The following is a 23,123-nucleotide window of genomic DNA, read 5'->3' as shown; positions in this document are numbered from 1 at the left end:
TAAGAATGGCAGCTAACTCTAAATATAGATAAATGTAAATTAATGCAGATGAATAGGAAAAAGAATCCCGTAATGTTTCAATACTCCATTAGTAGCGTAGCGCTTGACACAGTCACGTCGATTAAATATTTGGGCGTAACATTGCAGAACGAAATGAAGTGGGACAAGCATGTAATGGCAGTTGTGGGGAAGGGGGATAGTCGTCTTCGGTTCATTGCTAGAATTTTGGGAAGATGTGGTTCATATGTAAAGAAGACCGCTTCTAAAACACATGAAGCAATTCGGAGACGGGCTGCTAGATTTGTTACTGGTAGGTTTGATCATCACGCGAGTGTTACGGAAATGCTTCAGGAACTCGGGTGGGAGTCTCTGGAGGAAAGGAGGCGTTCTTTTCGTGAATCGCTACTGAGGAAATCTAGAGAACCAGCATTTGAGGCTGACTGCAGTACAATTTTATTGCCGCCAACTTATACTTCGCGGAAAGACCACAAAGATAAGATAAGAGAGATTAGGGCTCGTACAGAGGCATATAGGCAGTCATTTTTCCCTCGTTCTGTTTGGGAGTGGAACAGGGAGAGAAGATGCTAGTTGTGGTACGAGGTACCCTCCGCCACGCACAGTATGGTGGATTGCGGAGTATGTATGTAGATGTAGTTCTAAGTTCTAAGGGACTGATGACCTCAGATGTTAAGTCCCATAGTGCTCAGAGCCATTTGGACCATTTGAACCCGATTCGTACCATCAAAAAGAGCAGCTTACTTGAAATTCTTGCATTTAAAAAGTTCTTTGGCCTACTGCTTATCGCTAAGACAAGCTTGAGGTGAATTACAATTGTGTATACATGTAGTTTTATTATCATCTCTAGTTGACGACGTTGTGCTGACACAAACGATATCACCATTGAGCAGTTACCGTAGTCACGATTGTGTGACGTAGAAGAAAGCGTTGCTGCTATCTTTAGCTCTAAGAATTTAATATCTTCAGCCTCGTTGATAAATCGCGTCGAAATTGCACAACGAATGCTGCCTTGCTGGTATTAGGAGAAGCTGTCCTCCCGAAAGATAAGGAAGGCCCTTCGCTCCGAATAGGTGATTTTCCGCTATGGTATCTCATTTCATATCAAAAGTAAAATGACACAGTCATGGAGACGAAACAACTCAGCTGGCTATTACATTCAACAATTCTAACTGTAAGTTAGAAGTGGAGTTGTTAATGTGCCCCTAGATTAAAAGTCACCGATCACGTACTTAGGCTCGAGTCCTCTGAACGAAGTGGTTGCAGCCACCAAAGAGGTGATGGGGAGTAAACGCAGAAAAAGGCTGTGTAATCGGAAGTCCCTGTAGGAAATTCGCATTAGAATCGCAATAAATAATTTATTGTCGACTTATAACTTGGGTCTATGAGTTATGCTAATACCACTCTTCAAAGGTAACCAATCCAGCGCCGCTCCATTGAAGGCATTCAGCAATTTTGAACACTGTTTAACCGTTTCAGATCCTGTGGCTACAGTTGTGTACGTTAACTTTAACTATGCCTTAGCTACAGCAGAAGTCTTTTTTCGCAGTGGAAACCTGACACATTTGTGAATGTTCAACCTTTGATGGGCTTCACGAAGAAAATATCACCAAGTCAATGAAGCAGTACGCAGCAGTTCGTGACCACCCACATATCAGATTTGGTTAGTTCTCTATATTTCCCTGTATAAGTGAATATTGTTACCGTTATTTTACATGGTAGTTATTGAACGATCACTTTACTGTTTATTACAACGGAGAATATTCCGTAATTTGTTGTTCTAATCCACAGAATGAAGCCAAGCGTACAAAGTATGTTTTGAAACGGGTACATATTTTTTTTAGAAATCTTGGATCCAAAATCATTATAAAAAATCACCTAAGAGCATTATCACATAAAGAAAAATTTTACTTTTTCCCGTTTAAGGATAAAACTCGGAATCAAGTGGAAAAAAATTCAGATCTCTATTCGCTGATTCTAACTCAGGTTGTCCTTCTTCACCTTTACCTAATTCAAATTTGTGTTCCATCTCTACTGACCTCCACGCTGACAGCACATTGCAGTATAATCCACTTCCAGGTCATTTTAATGTCTTTCGCCTCATCTGTTCCTCCTAACATCTCTTCCTGTATACTTGAATTTCGTAATCCGTCTCCAACACGACAGTTCATAAGTTTTCTGAAAGAGAAATTGATTTTTGAAAATTCTTGCTGTGAATTCCCAGTTATTTTAATGTGTGAAATGTAATCGCAGATTTAGAATACGGTATCACCAAAAATAGAAAACAAATAACGGACAGAGACTCGAACCCGGATTTCCCGCATTACTCGTACAGTCGGCTTAACTGATTCACGAACAGACCCAAACGTCCTCACGTCCCACTGTCTGTTTCCCATAGTGCTCGCACCATTATGTGATTCCCGCACAGGGAGACACTTACTTAGTTTCCTCCCCAAGTTCCCTTGGCTTTAGCATTAAATGCATTTCTGCAGTATCTTTGCTTGACAATGTCTGTAAAGTTCGATCCAGTCTTTCTTCAGACATGCATACATGTCCGAAGGAACATTGCATCGAACTTCACAAACACAGTCAAATACAGACACTGCACAAATATAAAAATGGCTCTGAGCACTATGGGACTTAACTTCTGAGGTCATCAATCCCTAGAACTTAGAACTACTTAAATCTAACTAACCTAAGGATATCACACATATCCATGCCCGAGGCAGGATTCGAACCTGCGATCGTAGCGGTCGCGCGGTTCCAGACTGTAGTGCCTAGAACCGCTCGGTCACTTCGGCCGGCGCACAAATATATTATAATATAGTTGGTATTACGTCAAACTGAGGAGCATCCTATTGTTGGACTGATAACGCATTTTTTTTATGGTACTTGCGAATTTTTTGACACCTAAATTACAGTTTTCTTGTTAGTTTTAATCGATAATCAGAATCTCCGAGAAAGAACCAACGTCATGACAGGTGTAGGGGAACAAGGACGTTCTTCGACGTCATTTGGTTCCTCACCTTCATAATTCTGTTTGTAGCCGCCAGTACGTTCAGGTGAAAGCGACCTCTAGATCCTGTTGTTCATCTGCACACACCATCAGTGCAAGACGCAGCCAACACAATTGAGACCTCTTTACCTTGTGAGGTTCCCAGTCGTGGAGATGACAAGCTTCTCTTCCAGACTTGGCCTCAGTATTTGGTTTTCACTATATGAAACGTCCCCTTAGAAAAATTATATACGTGACTGGGCTTAAACTGACACACAATGTTTTTAGCGCAACGCAATCTGACTTTCAAAAATCACCACAAAAGAATGGCCCTGACTAACATTGACCTATACGTTTCACAAATCCATACCTCACAAAAATCTTCGTTACTCGAACTACTGCAATATAGCGAGCGCCACTTCTGCCAGCTAAATAAAGGATTCTAACTACTGAAGGCACTAACTACTGATAGGCATAGTTAGCAAATGAAAGATTTTGATAGAGAACAAATGATGTATTTACCTTAATAGTCATAATATATATAGCAGTTCATGACATCCAGTCTTACAAATTTCAAAACTCCGCCATCTCTCTCCCCACATCCACCTCTGCTGGCGTCTCACCTCCAACTGCCGAACGCTATGCGCTGTTAACATCCAGCTGCCCAACACTACAATGGCAGACAACAATGCAAACTAGCCACAGACTGCACACAGTACAGCCAGTGATTTTCTACAGAGCACAACGTTGCGTTACCAACAAGAAAACATAAACAGCCTACTTACAACTAGTTCAGGATTCAGATCGACGTCTACTACAGCCATTTTCCTTAAATACAACTCATTTTCGTCTCGATAATTCATCACTGTGATAGTCGGAACCAAGGTATACATCACATGTCAAAATTTTCAATGGTAAAACAATTTTCTATCAGTCTTTCCGTCATTTTGTCTACCGTATTGTTTTAAGAGACATTGTCCACCATTCCGAATAGATTGTATGGCATTATTCGCCGGGGGACCCAGTCTGCGGTAGTTTGGCCTGCAAGTGTTTCTATTTGACGCGACTTTGGCGACTTGCGGATCGATGCTGATGATGAGATAAAATGACGAGAGTAACTTAAACATACTGACCCGGTCGAAAACCGAACACGGGATACCAGGTTCTAGAGGCAGCAACGCTACCACAAAACCACGAACTGCGGACAGACTCCACTAAGGTTCCCACCTTCATTCGAGTGGATACTTCGGAAGGATAGTAATGCATGAGAAAATTTGTCTTTTTTGTCTAGCGCGTACGTTAGAGTATAACGCCTGTCGATAATTAGCAACGAAGCACGCCAGCACCGTTAGAAAGATTTAGTTTTTATAGAATTGATGGCTTTACAAACAACTGTTTTGCGTCGTATTTAACAAACAGATTGCCAAAGTTTGTACTGAATAATTCAGACAGTGTTGAAGAAATTTTAGTGAGTGGGAAGAAATCGCAATGGGAATCCCACAGTATTCATCTATGGTCCCCATCTATTCGTTGTGTATATGAATGACCTTCCACATGAAATTCATCTAGCAGAATTGGTACTTTTGGCAGACGATGCTAGTTTTATAATAAATACCATCAGAGAGAAAGCAACAGAAGAAATTGTTAATGGTATTTTTCAAAGAAACGTTAAGTAGTTGTCTAAAAGTGTGGTCTCCCTTTAGTTTTCAGAAATCACAATTAATTCAGTTCTGTACAATAGGTAGTCATATCAACAGCCGATATAGCACATGAACAGCAGTCAGTAAACAGGGAAGAATGCTGGAAAATTTGGGCTTTACATGTTGACGAAACATTGAACTGGAAGAGACGTGTTACTGAGCTGCTCAAGTATTTAAGCTTAGCTACCATTGCTCTTCGAATAATTGCTAATACTGGAAAGAATCAAATCAACCTCTTAACACACGGTGCAAATTTTCTCTCAGTTACGTCTTATGAGATAATTTTCTGAAGTATATAATCAGTTACGGGAAAGGTATTTATTGAACAAAGTCGATCAGTAAGAATAAAATGTTAACTCAGTTGTCCACAAACATAAAATGTCTGACAGGTATCAAAGTAAATTTTTGATCTAATCTAAAAGCGTTTCTTCTGGATAGCCCTTTCTAGTCCATAGGCGAATTTTACTTTAAAAATGGAAGCGTGCAAAGAAAAAAATCTAGTTTTATGGGTGGCAGCACGAGTATGATTGAAAAATGTGTTCATTAATGATTAATCAAATCATGTCAAAACAAACTATTTAAGCATTTCTCGTAAAATTACTCGTTCTACATAATTTTCATAAAAAACATCGTTTCAGCCATCTACAGAGTATGTAAATAACTTAGTAAGAAAGTAATTCAATTTAAAAACGAGAAGGATGGGTATCACCCATGGCGTTATTGTAGGAACAATCTCGATGCGACTGAGAAAAAGCGTAAATTCAGTTTATAGGTGGAGCCGCAGTTATATGTGCAATCTGGATTGAGGTGTCATTTGATATTTTTCACAACGACAGTGTCTTGCCACGAGAGGATGCTACGATTGTCAACAATAACTTTGGATTCGGCCGTAGTCTTGCAAAGACAAGTGAATGATCCGTCTCGGATTATCAATAGTGCTGACTGTAGAGAGCATTCAGCATGAGTCTGACGGTGCATCGTAGGAATAAAAAAAAACCGCAAAACAAGACAATGACAACACATTGATCAGTGATTAAACTCTGTTGAAGCCTAGTTACAGTGTGGCAAATCATAAGGCGTCAACTTCCGCAACGTACAGGCATCGCAAAGTCAAAACACAAGTGAAGAAGATGATGTGTGAAGTCTGTCACCCAGTAATGAGATACTGAAAGCTGTAGCTGTGTTACTTCGTGACGAACTAATACTAAAATGTCTTTGTGAGTGTACTGAAGTGCAGCTGCAGTGCCATGCGTTGAACGTAAGGAAAGAATGTCGTTTGAAATGATCAGCTGTTTCATAATAAGGGAAAATTTCTTCGTGTATAGAGATCTCAGACATATTCTAATCCGTAAGCTACAGTACTGTTTGTTAATAATAGTTTGTAGTGTATAACTTCCCTTCTCTCCGTTTAGTCAGCACTATCGATAATCCGAGAGAGTTCTTTCAACCATCTGTGGCTGTCTACTGCCGAATCCAAAGTTCTAGGCAACAGTCGTGGTTTCCACTCTTGGTAAGGCATTATCTTTGCGAAAAGTGTCAAATAACATCACCATCCAGATAGCACATTCAACTGTGGGTCTACCTATAAACCTACTTTAGGCTTTTCCTCAGTTGCATCGAGGTTGTTCCTACAATAACGGCCTGGGTGATTCTCATCTTTTCGTGTTTAAATTGAATTAGTTGCTTATTTTGCTAGTTACATATTTCTCAGATGATTGAAACGGTGTTTTTTTTTTGTGAAAATGATGTAGAACGAGTAATTTTACAAGATATGTAGTACTCGGTACACGTGTAAAACGACTGTCAACATACCTCTGTGCAACTTGATTTTCCAAGACTTTGAAGTTTTTAATCACTACCAACGTGTACCTAATCCTAAGGCGTTAATTTCTGCACAGTCGTATGTTACACACACAACATAATGTCAAAATACAAGTAATTAAGACAAATTGTAAAGTCTGACTTCCAGTTACAAGACACCAAACATATAAATATGAATCAGTTCATAAGAAACAAACGGTGAATGGATCAGGCGTTATTTTGACACCTAATTGCAGTGCCTTCTGTGCAAAATTGATAGAGACGAAATGTAGTTTCCAGTTTGCTTCGTGTTGAGGAATAGCACTTGACTTCCTCTCTTATGTAAAAGGTGGAGATATTCAACATTTGTGTTTACTTCTGTGCTTCCCATTCGAGTGTAATTAGTGACGATCATTGGGACGAATGTATAATGAGTAACGCTCCCACGTCCTGTTTCCATGGCTCGTATACGGGAAGAACGACGGTCATTCTTCTACATAAGCCCGGATTCGGATAAGTCTTCCACCACAGTCATTAAGTTACGGATGTACTTATTGGCTCGTTTTGAAACTTATGCTCTGTGGATTTTAAAAGAGGAGGGTTCTACGTAAAGCACGTCTTTGCTGTAGTAATCGAGACGGCAAATAGCTTAGCCCCTCCATGATACTCGTGCCAACTATTTTACACGAATTCGCTTCTGTCAACTGGATAAAAAAAAAAAACAATGAACTACCTCAGTCTCCTATTCTGGTAACCTTCTACTGTTTCAAGTTTTCAATTTTGATTCCCCACAGGCGAATCACCATACACACACAAAATCCTAATTTGTTGTCACAAAGACACTACCACGAGTAGAAAGACCACAGGGTACCTTGTTACCGAGATACAAACCGACATAATCATATCCCTAGAGCAATTTCATTACGAAAGAAAAAAGGGCTGATCGAAATAGAGACAGCTGTCGTTTTCAGTATCAGTGTCTGTGTGATCGCTGCGCTGTTCTAGAAGATGCCCAGCTACTGCGCTGGTCTGTATATCTTCCCCTTCCGCGACATACGTCGCGCGGTACATACGAAGCACGCGACCAGAGCTAAGCACCTCCTTCCTGATAAGAGCGGTCAATATAAGGGCGCCGTCCTCAGCTGGCGGACACAGTTCCAACGCACCGCGCGCTCTCTATCACCTGACAGATAGACTACCTCATACTATCGTTGAGGCGCCTCGATAAAAATGAAGCACACAAAACCCGAACCATCGGAAAAGAAGATCATCCACTGGCAACAAGTGGCCGCTGCCACTATTGGTAAGTGGACTTCTGAGTCGCAAAGGCTTGCTCTATGCTCCCCCTCTCTTCATGTCGTCATACTCTTCTACCATTAGCGAAGTATCTCATGTGACGTCACTAACTCGAAACGCATGTACTGTCGATATAGAAATTTGGTTCTTTACGAAACGTCGCACGAAGTTCATCATTCTAGAGTCGTTTTGCACCTTGCTGACTACCGGCGATATAGCAGTTATTACCGGCTTGATAATGGTACCGAGCGTTCCCATGACAACACACGACAAACAACAGCAGATATGACTGCTGGCTTCCGTCAGTGACGTGGTGCATCGATATCAATACTAGAGTATCTCGTGGGAAGCTTTCACGACAAAAGTAATCATTTCTTCCACTACATACATTATTATTAGAATAAGAAAAGTAATGAGGCTAGTTAGCCTAATAAACACTTGTTGACCAGTAGCATGATTGATCGAAATCAGTTTATGAGGCACTCATATTAATGGCAATTACAAAGTATTACTAGAAAGAGAAAACGATAAGAACTACTTATACTATGCAAAGGGAAGGAAATGGTCTGTCAAGGGCAAGCGATTTGAAATCAGTGTTATATAATCCCTCATCGGTACTAACTGGCGTTGTTATTTCAGCACCATGGTCTCAATTTATGCTGATACCTCTAGTTTAGATTCAACCTAGCCTGTAGCCGACTTACATCTTCCTGACAACAACTGTAGTTACTGATGTCATAATTTGGCGATCTGCTGTTCTACATTCTTTGCATTTTGTAATCGGTTTACGATTTTTACTGATTCAATTGTTGTTGAGTTTGTTCAAATGGTTCAAATGGCTCTGAGCACTATGGGACTTAACATCGGTGGTCATCAGTCCCCTAGAACTTAGAACTACTTAAACCTAACTAACCTAAGGACATCACACACATCCATGCCCGAGGCAGGATTCGAACCTGCGATCGTAGCAGTCGCGCGGTTTCGGACTGAGCGCCTAGAACCGCTATTGAGTTTGTTCTTAACCATTTAAACTGCAGTAAACGATCCTCTATTCGTTGAATAACGTGCAAGTGATAAGCGAATAATTCCTTAGTAAGTCATACTAAAAGTCACGCTGCTTAAATATTTTAAAAATGTTGTTGTAAATTTGTCCATTTATTTAAGTCTCTCCCACTGCATACGTTCAATACAAATAAAATTATGTTCTAAAAGGTTTAACTGTATTGTGCCATATTTCAGCGTTTATTTAGTAACAGGTGTACATAAAACTGGAGTATAATTTCAAAAAAAGTTACTAAATTACGTAGCCCATTCTAGCCGGTCAAGATTTTGTTCCAAAAGTCCATTATTTTTCTCTCCGTCTTGGAACATTAATACCTGCGGAGTTCAAAACAATATTTTGTAGACTGTTATGTTGCGTAGACAAATGAATTCAGATTAAAGTGTCTCGTTGTGAATTTGAGTAAATAAATAGTCAATATATTAGCTATATTTTGGAGAGTGGAAAGATTGCATGTGAATGTATACTTTTTAATAATAAATAACGGCTCACTTTGTAATGAAACAGAATACTTAGCACGTACGCCATCCGCGAAATGTTTTCTTTTTTCCCTTAACAAATAAAATTTACACAAGATCATCTTTTATTTAATCAACTTCAAACATTTACTTAAAGTTTGTCTTAACTGTAATCATTTTATATAAAGAACTTAAATTAAACGAACATTTTCTTGTATCAGTACTCGTACATTTATTCAGTGACTAAAAATTGTACTTGGTTTCACAGTAGTTTTCCTCGAATAAGAGAATCGGTTAGAGTACGTTAAAAGTGCAAGAAAAAGAAAAGAAGTGCGTCGGAAATTTCGAAGCAGCGTCATCATTCTTGCATTCCTCGATACGCATCTTACACATAGTGACCATGTTTAAAATATCTTTAATTACAGACAGAAATGGCATTTTTCCAGCAAAATTTGACAGGAGTATATTTATATTGTCATTGTGTGTTAATATTTGAATCCTTTGCAAGATGTTTCGATCTATGAATAATAAGTACTAGAGCAGGTAACTCTTGTACATACTCTAAGGTTATTGAAGAGAAAACCGGGGCGTAAGTACTATTTCTCTCGGGGCCTGGAGAATGAGGCTTTACTGCCGATTTCTCGTATTAGATAAACGCAAGATTACTGCGTTACTTTTCAGATTCATTTGACTCATTTGCTGTAGATTACTCCCAACGGAGACAAGAAATCTTATTTATTTTCTCAATCATTTCTTCCTCTGCGTATATTATTATCAGAATAAAAAAGTAATGAGGCTAGTTAGAAGAATAAACACTTGTTGACCAGTAGCATGGTTGATCGAAATCAGTTAGTGGGGCAGTCATGTTAATGGTAATTACAAAGCATTACTAGAAAGAGAAAACGACAAGAACTACTTATACTATGCAACTCAGTTTCTATTGGACCTCATGTGAGGACTGAAACACATTGCCGTATAAGTATAGTAAACTTTTTTCACGACTGCGGCTGCTGCTAGTATCTCTAATAACTGTTGCATGAAAATATTTGCGAAACTCAGGACATAAAATTTCTTTTTTTTGTTTGAGGCACCATTTCGTCTGCCTGATATGCGATTTTCATAAGATGTTAAACATGATAACTTCCTTGTTAAACGATTCTTACTTCGCTTCTTGGTGGAATAACATGATTATGAATGAAAAACACAATATTGTCTATGCTCTACAGAATCGTGTGGAACATACACATAGAGTGTTTTTCATTTATAATGCCAATTTCCACTGACTGTTGTGAAGAATATTTTATTTATTGCGACTGCAGTTTCGAACATTCGTCGTTATGAAGAAACTTAAAGCATTCCATGAGTCTGTTATACACGGATGTTCCACACAAAAGGCATACTTGAAACCGTGGATGAGTAGTCCTTACGTGTCGGATAGCCAAGGGTTCATACTACTGCAGTGTGCAATTTGCAGGGGGGGATGGGGGGATTTCCCCCCTCTGCATCAGACCATCCACTCCTCTGGTTTTAGTTTATGCATCCCAACCTGGGATGTTTATTTCCCACGCACCGGAGTTAAACTTTACATACAATTTACATTTGGGGAACCGAACACTGAAAGTTTAATATTAATACTGTTAATATGTTTGCTTATTAATTTTGAAAAAAGTGTTATGTAGTAGTTAAGCATTTCAAAACATTTAGAACTAAATGACAAGACGACGCACGCCACATTTCCGTAGCATGCCACCATGCTGCAAGACGTCGCCCCAGTGTAAACGAGGCCTTAGAGCCAGGTCTGTATTGTATGGTGGATGTGATGTGTTGCGTACGAAACTAAAACCTGCAATCAGATCCAAACGTCGTGGAAAACTATGAAGAGGTGTCATCCTGCAGCAAGATAACGCTCGCCCACTTTCTGCCAAACGGACAGCCGACGCAATAAAGGAGTTGAGATTCGAGGTGCTGGAACATCCATCATACAGTCCAGACCTGGCTCCAAGCGATTTTCACGTGTTTGGACCCTTAACGGAAGCACTACAGGGAAGAAGATTTGAAAGTGATAAAGACGTCATTGCTGCGGTGCAAAATTGGTTACAGATGCAACCGATAAACGTATTTTCTGATGAAATAAAAAAAAACTCGTAAAACATCGGGAAAACTGCATTGAAGTCCAGGGAGGTTACGTAGAAAAATAACGAGTGTCTCAGTTTTCTATCATCAGAATAAGTACAGCTTTTCACAAATGTGCCTTTACTTTTTGAATTCCCTCATATACCTGTATGTAGATAATTTTGTAAATAAGCTTTACCTATGATGTACTTTTAAAGATATAATAAGGGATGGCTTTTCTGATAGTGCGTTTCTGAGAGTGCATACGCGTGAATAGTGAGTTTCGGCATTAACATTTATTTATAAATAACTGTTTAACCATGGGTAACGCCACGGTCCAGGCTGGTAACATATAAAATTATACTAAACCCCTAAGGCATTCCCCCCCCCCCCCCCCCCCCACACACACTGGTAAAAGCACAAATCGCACACTGTACTACTGCAACCACATCTGCACATCTAGACTTTAAACTCCTTTATGGCAAATCGACGACAGTAATAAGTTTCTTTTTCATCGCTTGGCACCGGCACCTGTTGTTAATCCGCCATGTGAATTCGATCCGAGGACGGTTCGCATTCCCGTGTTCCAGAAGCGGACTGTAGTTACCTCCTTGAACGATCTGCTCCTAATCTACATACTGGATGTTAACTTCATCCCTAGTCTGATTTCTGCTACTCTTGTGTAGTGCGTGTTCCAGAAGCAGGCACGACCACGAGCTGCGGAAAAGCAGGCTGTAGTTACCACCTTTAACCATCTGTGCCTAATCTACCTACCGGATGTTAAGTTTATCCCTAGTCTCATTTCTGCTACTCTTGTGTAGTGCGTGTTCCGGAAGCAGGCTGTAGTTACCACCTTTAACCATCTGTGCCTGACCTATCTACTGGATGTTAAGTTTAGCCCTAGTCTGATTTCTGCTACTCTTGTGTAGTGCATGTTCCGGAAGCAGGCTGTAGTTACCACCTTTAACCATCTGTACCTAATCTACTTACTGGATGTTGAGTTTATCGCTAGTCTCATTTCTGCTACTCTTGTGTAGTGCGTGTTCCGGAAGCAGGCTGTAGTTACCACCTTTAACGATCTGTGCTTAATCTACCTACTGGATGTTAAGTTTATCCCTAGTCTCATTTCTGCTACTCTCGTGTAGTGCATGTTCCGGAAGCAGGCTGTAGTTACCACCTTTAACCATCTGTGCCTGACCTGTCTACTGGATGTTGAGTTTATCCTTAGTCTCATTTCGACTACTCTTGTGTAGTGCGTGTTCCGGAAGCAGGCTGTAGTTACCACCTTTAACCATCTGTGCCTGACCTGTCTACTGGATGTTGAGTTTATCCCTAGTCTCATTTCGGCTACTCTTGTGTAGTGCGTGTTCCGGAAGCAGGCTGTAGTTACCACTTTTAACGATCTGTACCTAACCTGTCTACTGGATGTTGAGTTTATCCCTAGTCTGATTTCTGCTACTCTTGTGTAGTGCGTGTTCCGGAAGCAGGCTGTAGTTACCACCTTTAACGATCTGTACCTAATCTACCTACTGGATGTTAAGTTTATCCCTAGTCTCATTTCGGCTACTCTTGTGTAGTGCGTGTTCCGGAAGCAGGCTGTAGTTACCACCTTTAACGATCTGTACCTAATCTACTTACTGGATGTTGAGTTTATCCCTAGTCTCATTTCTGCTACTGTTGTTTAGTACCGTCTTTCTTTGGCTTCCTCAAATTTCATGTGTCGATGTGCCGCCTCTAACCTTTGCGCGTGTTCGCCCGCACAGCCAACCTGAGCACGCTGTGCGTGGGCTGCGCCATGGGCTGGACGTCGCCCGTGCTGCCGGTGCTGCAGCTGCAGTACGCCGACGTGGACGGCGTGTGGTACTCCGGCGTGCCGCTCACCAAGACGGAGGGCGCCTGGATGGGCGCTCTGCTGCCCGTCGGGGCTCTCATCGGCTCCATCCCCGCCGGCTTCATCACGCACCGCTACGGCCGCAAGCTGCCTCTGCTCGCCTTCGGCCTCCTCCTCTTCGCCGGCTGGGTCATGCTCGTCTTCTACGAGTCGGTGAGTCGCTGTACCCGCGCGTGTGACCAGCTCACCGCTAGCCAATATCGTTGCTCGTTCGCTCGGAGCAGACATTTTTACGGAGTGACATCTATATCTACATGTACATGATTACTCTGCAATTCACATTTAAGTGCTTGGCAGAGGGTTCATCGAACCACAATCATGCTATCTCTCTACCATTCCACTCCCGAACAGCGCGTGGGAAAATCGAACACCTAAACATTTCCGTTAGTGCTCTGATTTCTCTCATTTTATTTTGATGATCATTCCTACCTATGAAGGTTGGGCTCAACAAAATATTTTCGCATTCGGAAGAGAAAGTTGGTGACTGAAATTTCGTAAATACGTGGGCTATCCGCAAAGTACATTACGTTTTCGTTTGTGTCCGTTAGGGGCGGGGCTAGCGCGGCCATCTTGGTCTCATGGCATTCCGCCGCTCAGTCGGCATCCTGCCGTGCTAGTGAGAGGTTCGTGCTGTACTCCGTTGAGTTACTGCGACAGTTTGAAATGTCAGCGTTAATTGAAAATGCCGCGAAGTGTGAAGTGCGTGCTGTAATAAGGTTTCTGACTGCAAAAAACTGTACACCGATAGAAATCTATCGACAGCTTTGTGAAGTGTACGGGGGCAACATAATCACGGAAGGTGGAGTGCGTCAATGGGTTATAAAATTTAAAAATGGCCGAACTAATGTTTACGACGAAGAGCGAAGTGGAAGACCCAGCATAGTGACTGCCGAACTTGTCGAAATAGTCGATGCCGCGGTCGGTGAAAACCGTAGTTTCACAATAACGGAACTCTCTGTGAGTTTTCCACAAATTTCACGAAGTTTGTTGCACGAAATCATTACCGAAAAGCTTGGTTACCGCAAGTTTTGTGCAAGATGGATACCAAAAATCTTGACAGAGATTCACAAAAATCAGCGAATGGCTGCAGCGTTAACGTTTTTGGACGCTTACGAGAAAGATGGCGACTCATTACTCGATCGCATCGTTACTGGTGACGAAACATGGGTTAAGCATGTGAACTGCGAGCTAAAATTGCAGTCAATGCAGTGGGGGCACACAAATTCCCCCCAAAAACCCAAGAAATGAATGCAGACAATGTCGGTAAGGGAGGTGATGGCGACTGTCTTTTGGGACAGAAAAGGTGTGATTTTTGTGGATTTCCTGGAAAGAGAGACTACAATTAACTCTCAAAGGTATTGCCAAACTCTGCACAACCTCAGAAGAGCAATACAAAACAAGCGCAGGGGAAAGTTGGGCTCAAAGATCTTGCTGATTCACGACAACGCCCGGGCCTACACGGCAAATGCGACTCGTGAAGTTCTCGAATCTTTTAAGAGGGAGTTGTTTCCTCATCCGCCGTACAGTCCCGACCTGGCACCGAGCGACTTCCACTTATTCCCAGCAATGAAGAAGTGGTTGGCTTTGCAGCGTTTTGATGACGTCGCACAGCTTCAAGGAGAGGTAACCACGTGGTTGAAGGCGCAGGCGGCCGAATTTTACGACGAAGGAATTTCCAAGCTCGTCCATCGCTACGATAAGTGTCTTAATTTAAATGGCAACTATGTAGAAAAGTAGTATTTAAGTGTGGCTCTCATCTGTATATAATAAAAAAAATTTCCAATACTTTATTTACTTTTAATTCCAAAACGTAATGTACTTTGTGGATAGCCCTCGTACATCTCGCCGCGACGAAAAACGTCTTTGCTTTAGTGACTTCCATCCCAACTCGCGTATCATATCTGCCACACTCTCACCCCCATTACGTGATAATACAAAACGAGCTGCCCTTTTTTGCACCCTCTCGATATCCTCCGTCAATCCCACCTGGTAAGGATCCCACACCGCGCAGCAATATTCTAACAGAGGACGAACGAGTGTAGTGTAAGCTGTCTCTTTAGTGGACTTGTTGCATCTTCTAAGTGTCCTGCCAATGAAACGCAACCTTTGGCTCGCCTTCCCCACAATATTATCTATGTGGTCTCTCCAACTGAAGTTGTTCGTAATTTTAACACCCAGGTACTTAGTTGATTTGACAGCCTTGAGAATTGTACTATTTATCGAGTAATCGAATTCCGACGGATTTCTCTTGGAACTCATGTGGATCACCTCACACTTTTCGTTATTTAACGTCAACTGCCACCTGTCACACCATACAGCAATCTTTTCTAAATCGCTTTGCAACTGATACTGGTCTTCGGATGACCTTACTAGACGGTAAATTACAGCATCATCTGCAAACAACCTAAGAGAACTGCTCAGATTGTCACCCAGGTCATATTTATATAGATCAGGAACAGCAGAGGTCCCAGGACGCTTACCTGGGGAACACCTGATATCACTTCAGTTTTACTCGATGATTTGCCGTCCATTACTACGAACTGCGACCTGCGAGTGGCGTACTGCGCGTGTCGCCGTCATGAATGACGTAGTTTTGATACGCTGTTGCCTACGTTATGCGCTAAGGTCGAAATTTTAATATTCCATATATTTACATCTTCAAATTTTGTAGTCCTGTCTTCCTCAGTTGCGTGTAATATTACGGTATATTGATAATTTTTACTTATGGACCGTCTGACAGCAACTGAATAAAACGCAACTTTAGTGCCATACGCTTTTCGCCTTTATTTTCTGCAAGGCATCATCAGTCGCCTGGAACATGTACATATGTTTGCTATTTAATTTACATTTTTGTCACTGTACCTATAGATTAGATGCTGAAGAATAGATGGGTAGATCACATAACTAATGACGAAGTATTGAATAGAATTGGGGAGAAGAGGAGTTTGTGGCACAACTTCACAAAAAGAAGGGCCCGGTTAGTAGGACGTTCTGAGGCATCAAGGGATCACAAATTTAGTATTGGAGGGCAACGTTGAGGGTAAAAATCGTAGAGGGAGACCAAGAGATGAATACACTAAGCAGATTCAGAAGGATGTACGAGGCCTGTTCAGAAAGTAAGCTCCGATTGATTGCCAAATTGAAACCACAGTGAACATCAGAAATGTTTTACTTGTAACAATTAGCTACACCTTTCAGCTACTTCTCTACGTAGTCGCCGTTCTGACTTAGACTTTTGTCATAGCGTTGTACCAACTTTTCAATAGCCTCATCATAGAAGGCAGCCGCCAGTGCTTTCCGCCAATTCTCCACGCTGGCCTACACCTCGTTGTCTGTGTCAAAATGTTGTCTTCAAAGACAGCGGTTCATGTGACCAGAGATGAAACTCAGGGGGAGACAATTGCGGACTGTATTGTGGGTAATCTCACATTTCCATTTGAAAACGATGCAGGAGCATCTTCATTGCCCCTGCAGAATGCGGCTGAGAATTGTCTTGAAGAAGAAACAGCACGACAGTTATGTAATGTTAGCTGCATAGCTTCAGGCGAAATTTCTCACCAGGCCCTCGTACTTGGCGGCAGACACTATTTTCTAGACATCTTTACGCACTCACTGCGAGCTCAGAAATGAGAAGAGCGACGTGATGCTAACTGGGGTTATACTAGGGACACTACCCAACACATCTGTGCAAAGCTTTATCGGATTTTCATAGTCGTTTCCATTTCGCGACCGATCGGAGCTTACTTTCTGAACGCCCCTCGTAGATTGCAGTAAGTACTGGGAGATGAAGAAGCTTGCACAGGATAGGGTAACATGGAGAGCTGCATCAAGCCAGTTTCAGGACTGAAAACCACAACAACAACAACAACAACCTATAGGTTATAAACAGTTCTGGTGGCTGGTATTCCTTATGAAGTAGTAATGTTTTGAACTGTGCTTACAGGTTGCGTGGACAATTTCTTACATATTACGCTCCTGCTGCATTTTTGGTGTTGTTCTTCTTCTTATGAATGCCAATTTGCGGCCTTTTTTCTTTTTTTCGCAAATTGGCATTCACAAGAAGAAGAAAAACACCAAAAACATTACTACTTAATAGGAAATACCAACCACCAGAACTGTTTATAACCTATAGGTACAGTGACAAAAATGTAAATTAAATAGCAAAAATACGTACATATTCCAGGCCACTGAAGATGCCTTGCAGAAAATAAAGGCGAAACACATATGGCACTAAAATTGTGTTTTATTCAGTTGCTGTCAAACGGTCCATAAGCAAAAATTATCAATATATCGTTCCATATATTTGCTGCGTCTCCACACATTTCTTTCTATGCAACAGCAATGGTGCTAAATTGTTGCTGCTGTTAATGCAAATATCTATTCAAAACATTTGTGGATGAAAATCCTACGTCAAAGCTGGAAATTTTCTTTACTGATTGTCGCTTTTGGCTCATTATCGAGCCGTCTTCAGTTCAATCTAAAATGTTATTCCGTCTGCGACACTCATTAGAAATCGTCGTATATTTTAGACCTAAGTTGTCCTCGTTAAAATCCTAAGTAAAAATCTAATCTCGTTATATAAACTGACAACGTTAATCACTAATCAAATGTTGTTACAGTGCCCATTTAACGCACATATGTACAAATGGATACACCTGCTACTGCTGTCGATCGTTCGTAAATATGTGTGGTAAATTGGGTACTGTAACAACATTTGATTAGTGACTGACGTTGTCAAATTATATAACGAACAAAGATTTCGGACTGCGATTTTTTTATAAATTAGAGAGACTTACCTGTAAAAAATACAACGATTTGGACTGAGTATCACACATTGAACAATATTTTAAATGGACCGGAAGGTGCTCCGTATTCAAAGTTTCTCAGCACATTTCGACGTACTAGGAAACCCCTTCAGAATGATACGGAAGTATAATTTATTGAAACAGCAAGTTAGCAGTGCAGTAGAAAACTTAAAAATAACTTTACTTATAAAAAATTGAGGCATTTGAGGTATGCCACTTGTCACAGACGAGCGAAATGCCCTGGCGTTTATGTCTTCAAAACTTTGGGTCAATTTCATTCCAGATATCAAATGTAGAAAGTACTCATGCTCCGACACAGTCCATCCGATCACGACCACTGATTGCTGTGCCACAGTGGTTATACACTGGAATGACATTCGGGAGGACAACAGTTCAAACCTGCATCCGGCTATCCAGATTTAGGTTTTCCATGATTTCCTTAAATCATTTAAAGCCAAAGGATGGGATAGTACCTTTGAAAGAGCACGGTCAGTTGCCTTCCCTATTTTTCCTTAATCCGAACCTGTGCTCTGTCCCTAATGACCTCGTTGTCGATAGGAGATTAAACACTAATCTCCTCCTCCTCTATCAGTCTGACCACTATCATCGGAAGGTTCCAGTTGGTCACCAGGAGAACGCCGGAATTGGGGATCCCCTCCCATCATTCCCAATTGGGACTCCCTCAGGCACAGTCCCAGCTTCCAGCGATATTTGGCTGAAAGGAACAGAGCCTCAACACTCAGCCCAATTCTCACGAGTGGGGACTATGTGATAGTGAAAGGAGAACTGTATGTTGTCCTCAGCTGATCCTGCTGATGGTGGGGCGCTTCATCTGTGGGCTGGCCGCGGCTGGCGTGACGACGATAGCGCCGCTGTACGCCGAGGAGGTGGCGGCGGCCGAGATCCGCGGCGCACTGGGCACGCTGCTGGACCTCATGCTGGCCGCCGGCCTGCTGGTGGTGTACGGCGTGGGCATCGTGCTGCCGGTGCGCTGGCTCACCGTCACCATGGCCGTGCTGCCGCTCGGCTTCTGCGCCGCCTTCATGCTGATGCCCGAGTCGCCCGAGTACCTGCACAACCGCAAGCGGCACGAGAAGGCGGTGCGAGCCGAGGCGTGGCTGCACCTGGAGCACAGCCCGCCCGCGCTGGCCTCCGTGCTGCTGGACAGCGCCGCCATCAAGCAGAAGGACGGCCTACAGCTGCAGCAGTTGGACGACGAGCGCCTCAGGCAGCTGCACGCCCAGCGTGACCAGCCGAGGCCCGAGCCCGAGGTTCCGACCAAGCAGAAGCCGCCCACGCTGCGCGCCTGTTTCATCGTCTTCCCGCTCATGGCCTTCCAGCAGCTCAGTGGCGTCGACGCAATCCTATTCTATACGGTTGACATATTCGCGGTAAGTATCGTCATTCGCTTCCTTCTGCGGTGATTTACTCTGTCCTTCAAACTGTTCCGCTTTATGTACCGGCATTGACAGTGATGGGCAGCGTCGACCCAGTTGTGAGGTGGGGGGGAGGGTCAAGAGTAGACTTATCGGAACAGCTGGTGCAACACCTTCACTCCGGAAGCGTGGAACCTGTAACGGGTATAGTCCCACTCAGATCGGAATTAGTTGACTTACTTTTCTGGTTCAGCTGGCACTGGAGATTCGTGTCCAGATTAAGTCAACATTGCTAACGGTGAGTTAGTGCTCCTCATTCAGTCTAGTCTTTTGCTGAACTGGCTTTGTATGTTGCTCGCCAGCACGGAAGTGGCTTGCTGTGAAGGCGGTGTCATCCATGGAGCAAACTCTAGCTCCCAGATTCTGGATGGCAGCACCTGGCGATGGTGTTCCAAGTGGGTTAGTGACTAGAAGCGACGGAGTTCAGAAATACCACTGGCTGCTGACCACGTGATAGTACCTACACACGGCGCTGGCTGTGATGACGAAACGCTGTGGTGGTAGATTGTTGCAGTCAGCGTCGTTGCAGCAACAGTGGCTTGTGGTGCACGGACCAATAGACTTTTTTAGCCTGAAAAATAAAGAGCCAGCGGGCGAATATCTTCTCTATTTATCTTTCCGAGTCACCAAGAACACCCTTAGGCAGTTTCCCAAAGTTGTACCGATCCATCCGCAGTGTGTTCTCTAAATAGGTGGAGGCACAGTGCACAGACACTCTCAACGAGTATTTGCTTTGCACTAAATATTTTAGCTCACTGTAAATAATTATATACGGTGTATCAGAATTAACAGCATTTCTACATGGGTAGTATTAAATGATAATAATTATGCGTCTCAAAAGAAGCAGTTTGTGAATGTATGGTTATGAGCCAGCACTGATTTCAGTTTGAATTATTATCATAGTGAAAATCTGTTTCTTCAACTGTAAAAATTTCTATCAAGTACCCATTTATTAGCCGACCAGAGTGGCCGAGCGGTTCTAGGCGCTACAGTCTGGAACCGCGACCGCTACGGTCGCAGGTTCGAATCCTGCCTCGGACATGGATGTATGTGATGTCCTTAGGTTAGTTAGATTTAAGTAGTTCTAAGTTCTAGGGGACTGATGACCTCAGAAGTTAAGTCCCATAGTGCTCAGAGCCATTTGAACCAATCCATTTATTACACTTTACGACCAGTGATGGGTGCTCTCAGCTTCATGATGCCCATACAGCAGTTAAGTAAGAAGTCTCGGCTCCCATTTCTGGCAAGCTGATGACATTTTGGAGGCTGTTATGCTGACTCTACACCCACCAAATCACATCTGAAAGAGGCAAATGGCAGAGAGTGATATAATGGCCAGTCGACGTTGAATGGTAGATCAGGGATGGGGTGCAGAGCTGGTAGAACATTTCACAATAAGAAGAATCAGTTCCTCGACATTAATACAGCTCCTTTTCCCTTCAGGAGGCGGGCACCTCAATCTCGCCGCAGATATCCACAGTGATCACGGGCGCCGTCCAGTTGGTGGGCACCGGCGCTTCTGCCCTCCTCGTGGAGAACTTCGGGCGCCGCCCGCTGCTGATCGCCTCTGGCGTGCTCATGTCCGTGTCGCACCTGCTGCTGGCGGTGCACCAGAGCTGGCTCTGGTTGCACGAAGCAGCGGGCTGGCTGCCACTGGTCACCATCAACGTCTTCCTCATCGGCTTCGCCGTCGGCCTGGGCCCGCTACCCTGGCTGCTGATCGCCGAGTTGCTACCCTCCGTCTCCAAGAAGTGGGCGGCGGGCGTGGCCGTTTGTATCAGCTGGATAGCGTGCAGCATCATGACCGGACTCTTCGACGGCTTCATTGAGGAGTACGGCACGACACCGGCGTACTCGCTGCTGGGCGGCATCTGCATCATCTACACGGTCTTCTCCGCGGCGCTCGTACCCGAGACTCGCGGCCTCCAGTCGCAGGAGATCCAGCAGAAGCTGACGGACGCGGGAACGCCCATCTGCTTCACCTGCTGCACTTCGGAGGACTCCGGTGATGTCATCTAGCGGTTCACCGCCCGCGATCCGGTCGTGGACCCCAGCCTGCAACCAGAACCTGACTGAAACGGGTCTACCGTCACGCAGCCGGAAGCGGCTTAGAGGGGCATACACATACCCCGCAGAATAAGTTAAGCTGTCACTGATGGCTACAAGCGCACTGCTGACATTCGTCCACATCTGCGAGTTTGAGTGGTAGAGAGATAGACGCCATCGACACTGATTCCTTTCACAGGGAGGAAAATTATTTCAGCCTTTCCTCTGTGACGAGACACATTTCGAGACAAGCAGGGGCGCTGGTTTATTGTAAAAGAGACTCCTACACTGCACTTTTCCAAATAAGCTGTATGCCATGTAAAACTACGCATGAACGAAGGTTCTGGAAGATTTTATGCTCTTAACATACAGAGTAAATTTCACTTAACAAAGGATACTACCAATCTGTAGATGAATTAAAAGCGTGAAACCGGCAGCAGAGCCAGTGACTAAAGCTGTATCCGACTCTGTAACTTATATCAGCGAACCAAGAGAAACTCCCATCTGATAATATCACCACGAGATAAATGCCACTAATGCGCTCTTGATCAAACTGTATTAGTCTTCTTTGCACATTTCATTACAGATTTATGAGAATGTTGCGACATACATCGTTTTTCTGTAAGCTAAGTGATGACGCCTCCAGCTGGGAGGTCATGCTTCGTTCTTGTTATTGTTTTTATTGTGTGCGTTCACAATGAAGACTGGTTTGATGCAGCTTTCCACGCTAGTCTGTCCTTTGCAGCCTCTTCATCTCCTGGCATTTGAACCTTCTTACTATAGTGAAGCGTTGGAGCCCAGTACAATTGCACCCTCCACACTTCCTCCCATTACCAAATATTTTTCGTATTACAGAATGAGTCCTACCAATTTTTAATCAATTGGTGCCATAAATATTTTGTTTCTTCCATTCGATTTCATACATCCTCATTAGGTATTAACTCAACCTAATTGATCATTCTTTTACTGCACCACGTTTCAAAAGCTGCTATTCTCTTCACTGTCTGAACAGTTTAATATTCCATTTCACTTCGCTACAGGACTACAGTCTCAAGACACACCTTCATCCTCATTCATTTACATTATTCCACTTATTATTTAAGGTGGAGGGTGGGACTATTCCTTCAACAGGGCCACTGCTGATTTCCTGTACTACGGTTGTCCAAGTGACCTAGTGCTAGGGTGTCTGCCCGAAAGAAATGCTCTGACTTCTCTAGGAAGAACGTGGATCTGAAAACTGGGCTGCTTGACCGGTAGTGAGGTACAGCTTTGCAGTAATATGCGGCTACACAGTGACACTGCTGCCGCATAAGCTACACGATCCCCTTGCATCGGTGTACAGTATCATGACACATTAAAGCAAACATGCAGGACTGGAATCTCATTCTGTTGTAGCTCACTTTCACTGAAATGATATTATATAATGACGTTAATCATAAGGTTAATTAATTACGTATTGCGACAGTGTTAATTGAATAAATATAGAAATAAATATACATGTATATATAT

At 43.0% G+C, this 23,123-nt stretch overlaps 1 protein-coding gene across 1 annotated transcript; it reads left to right on the top strand.

Annotated features, from left to right (window-relative positions):
* The first annotated feature begins 7,740 nt into the window (after window positions 1–7,740).
* Window positions 7,741–21,587, top strand: LOC124738683 (facilitated trehalose transporter Tret1-2 homolog). The gene is made up of 4 exons (XM_047248606.1): window positions 7,741–7,813; window positions 13,200–13,480; window positions 18,936–19,523; window positions 21,012–21,587. Exons 1-4 carry the CDS (start codon window positions 7,741–7,743, stop codon window positions 21,585–21,587), a joined length of 1,518 nt encoding a protein of 505 aa, XP_047104562.1.
* The last annotated feature ends 1,536 nt before the right edge of the window (window positions 21,588–23,123 follow it).

The sequence above is a fragment of the Schistocerca piceifrons genome, chromosome 1 (assembly GCF_021461385.2).
Source record: "Schistocerca piceifrons isolate TAMUIC-IGC-003096 chromosome 1, iqSchPice1.1, whole genome shotgun sequence".
Taxonomy (NCBI): Eukaryota; Metazoa; Arthropoda; class Insecta; order Orthoptera; family Acrididae; genus Schistocerca; species Schistocerca piceifrons.
This window is presented reverse-complemented; position numbering and strand designations above follow the sequence as displayed.

Coding starts and splice junctions, on each gene's coding strand:
- LOC124738683 (XM_047248606.1), top strand. CDS start 7,741: ATGAAGCACACAAAACCCGAACCATCGGAAAAGAAGATCATCCACTGG. Junction 7,814..13,199: donor AGTGGCCGCTGCCACTATTG/GTAAGTGGACTT, acceptor TCGCCCGCACAG/CCAACCTGAGCACGCTGTGC. Junction 13,481..18,935: donor TGCTCGTCTTCTACGAGTCG/GTGAGTCGCTGT, acceptor TGTTGTCCTCAG/CTGATCCTGCTGATGGTGGG.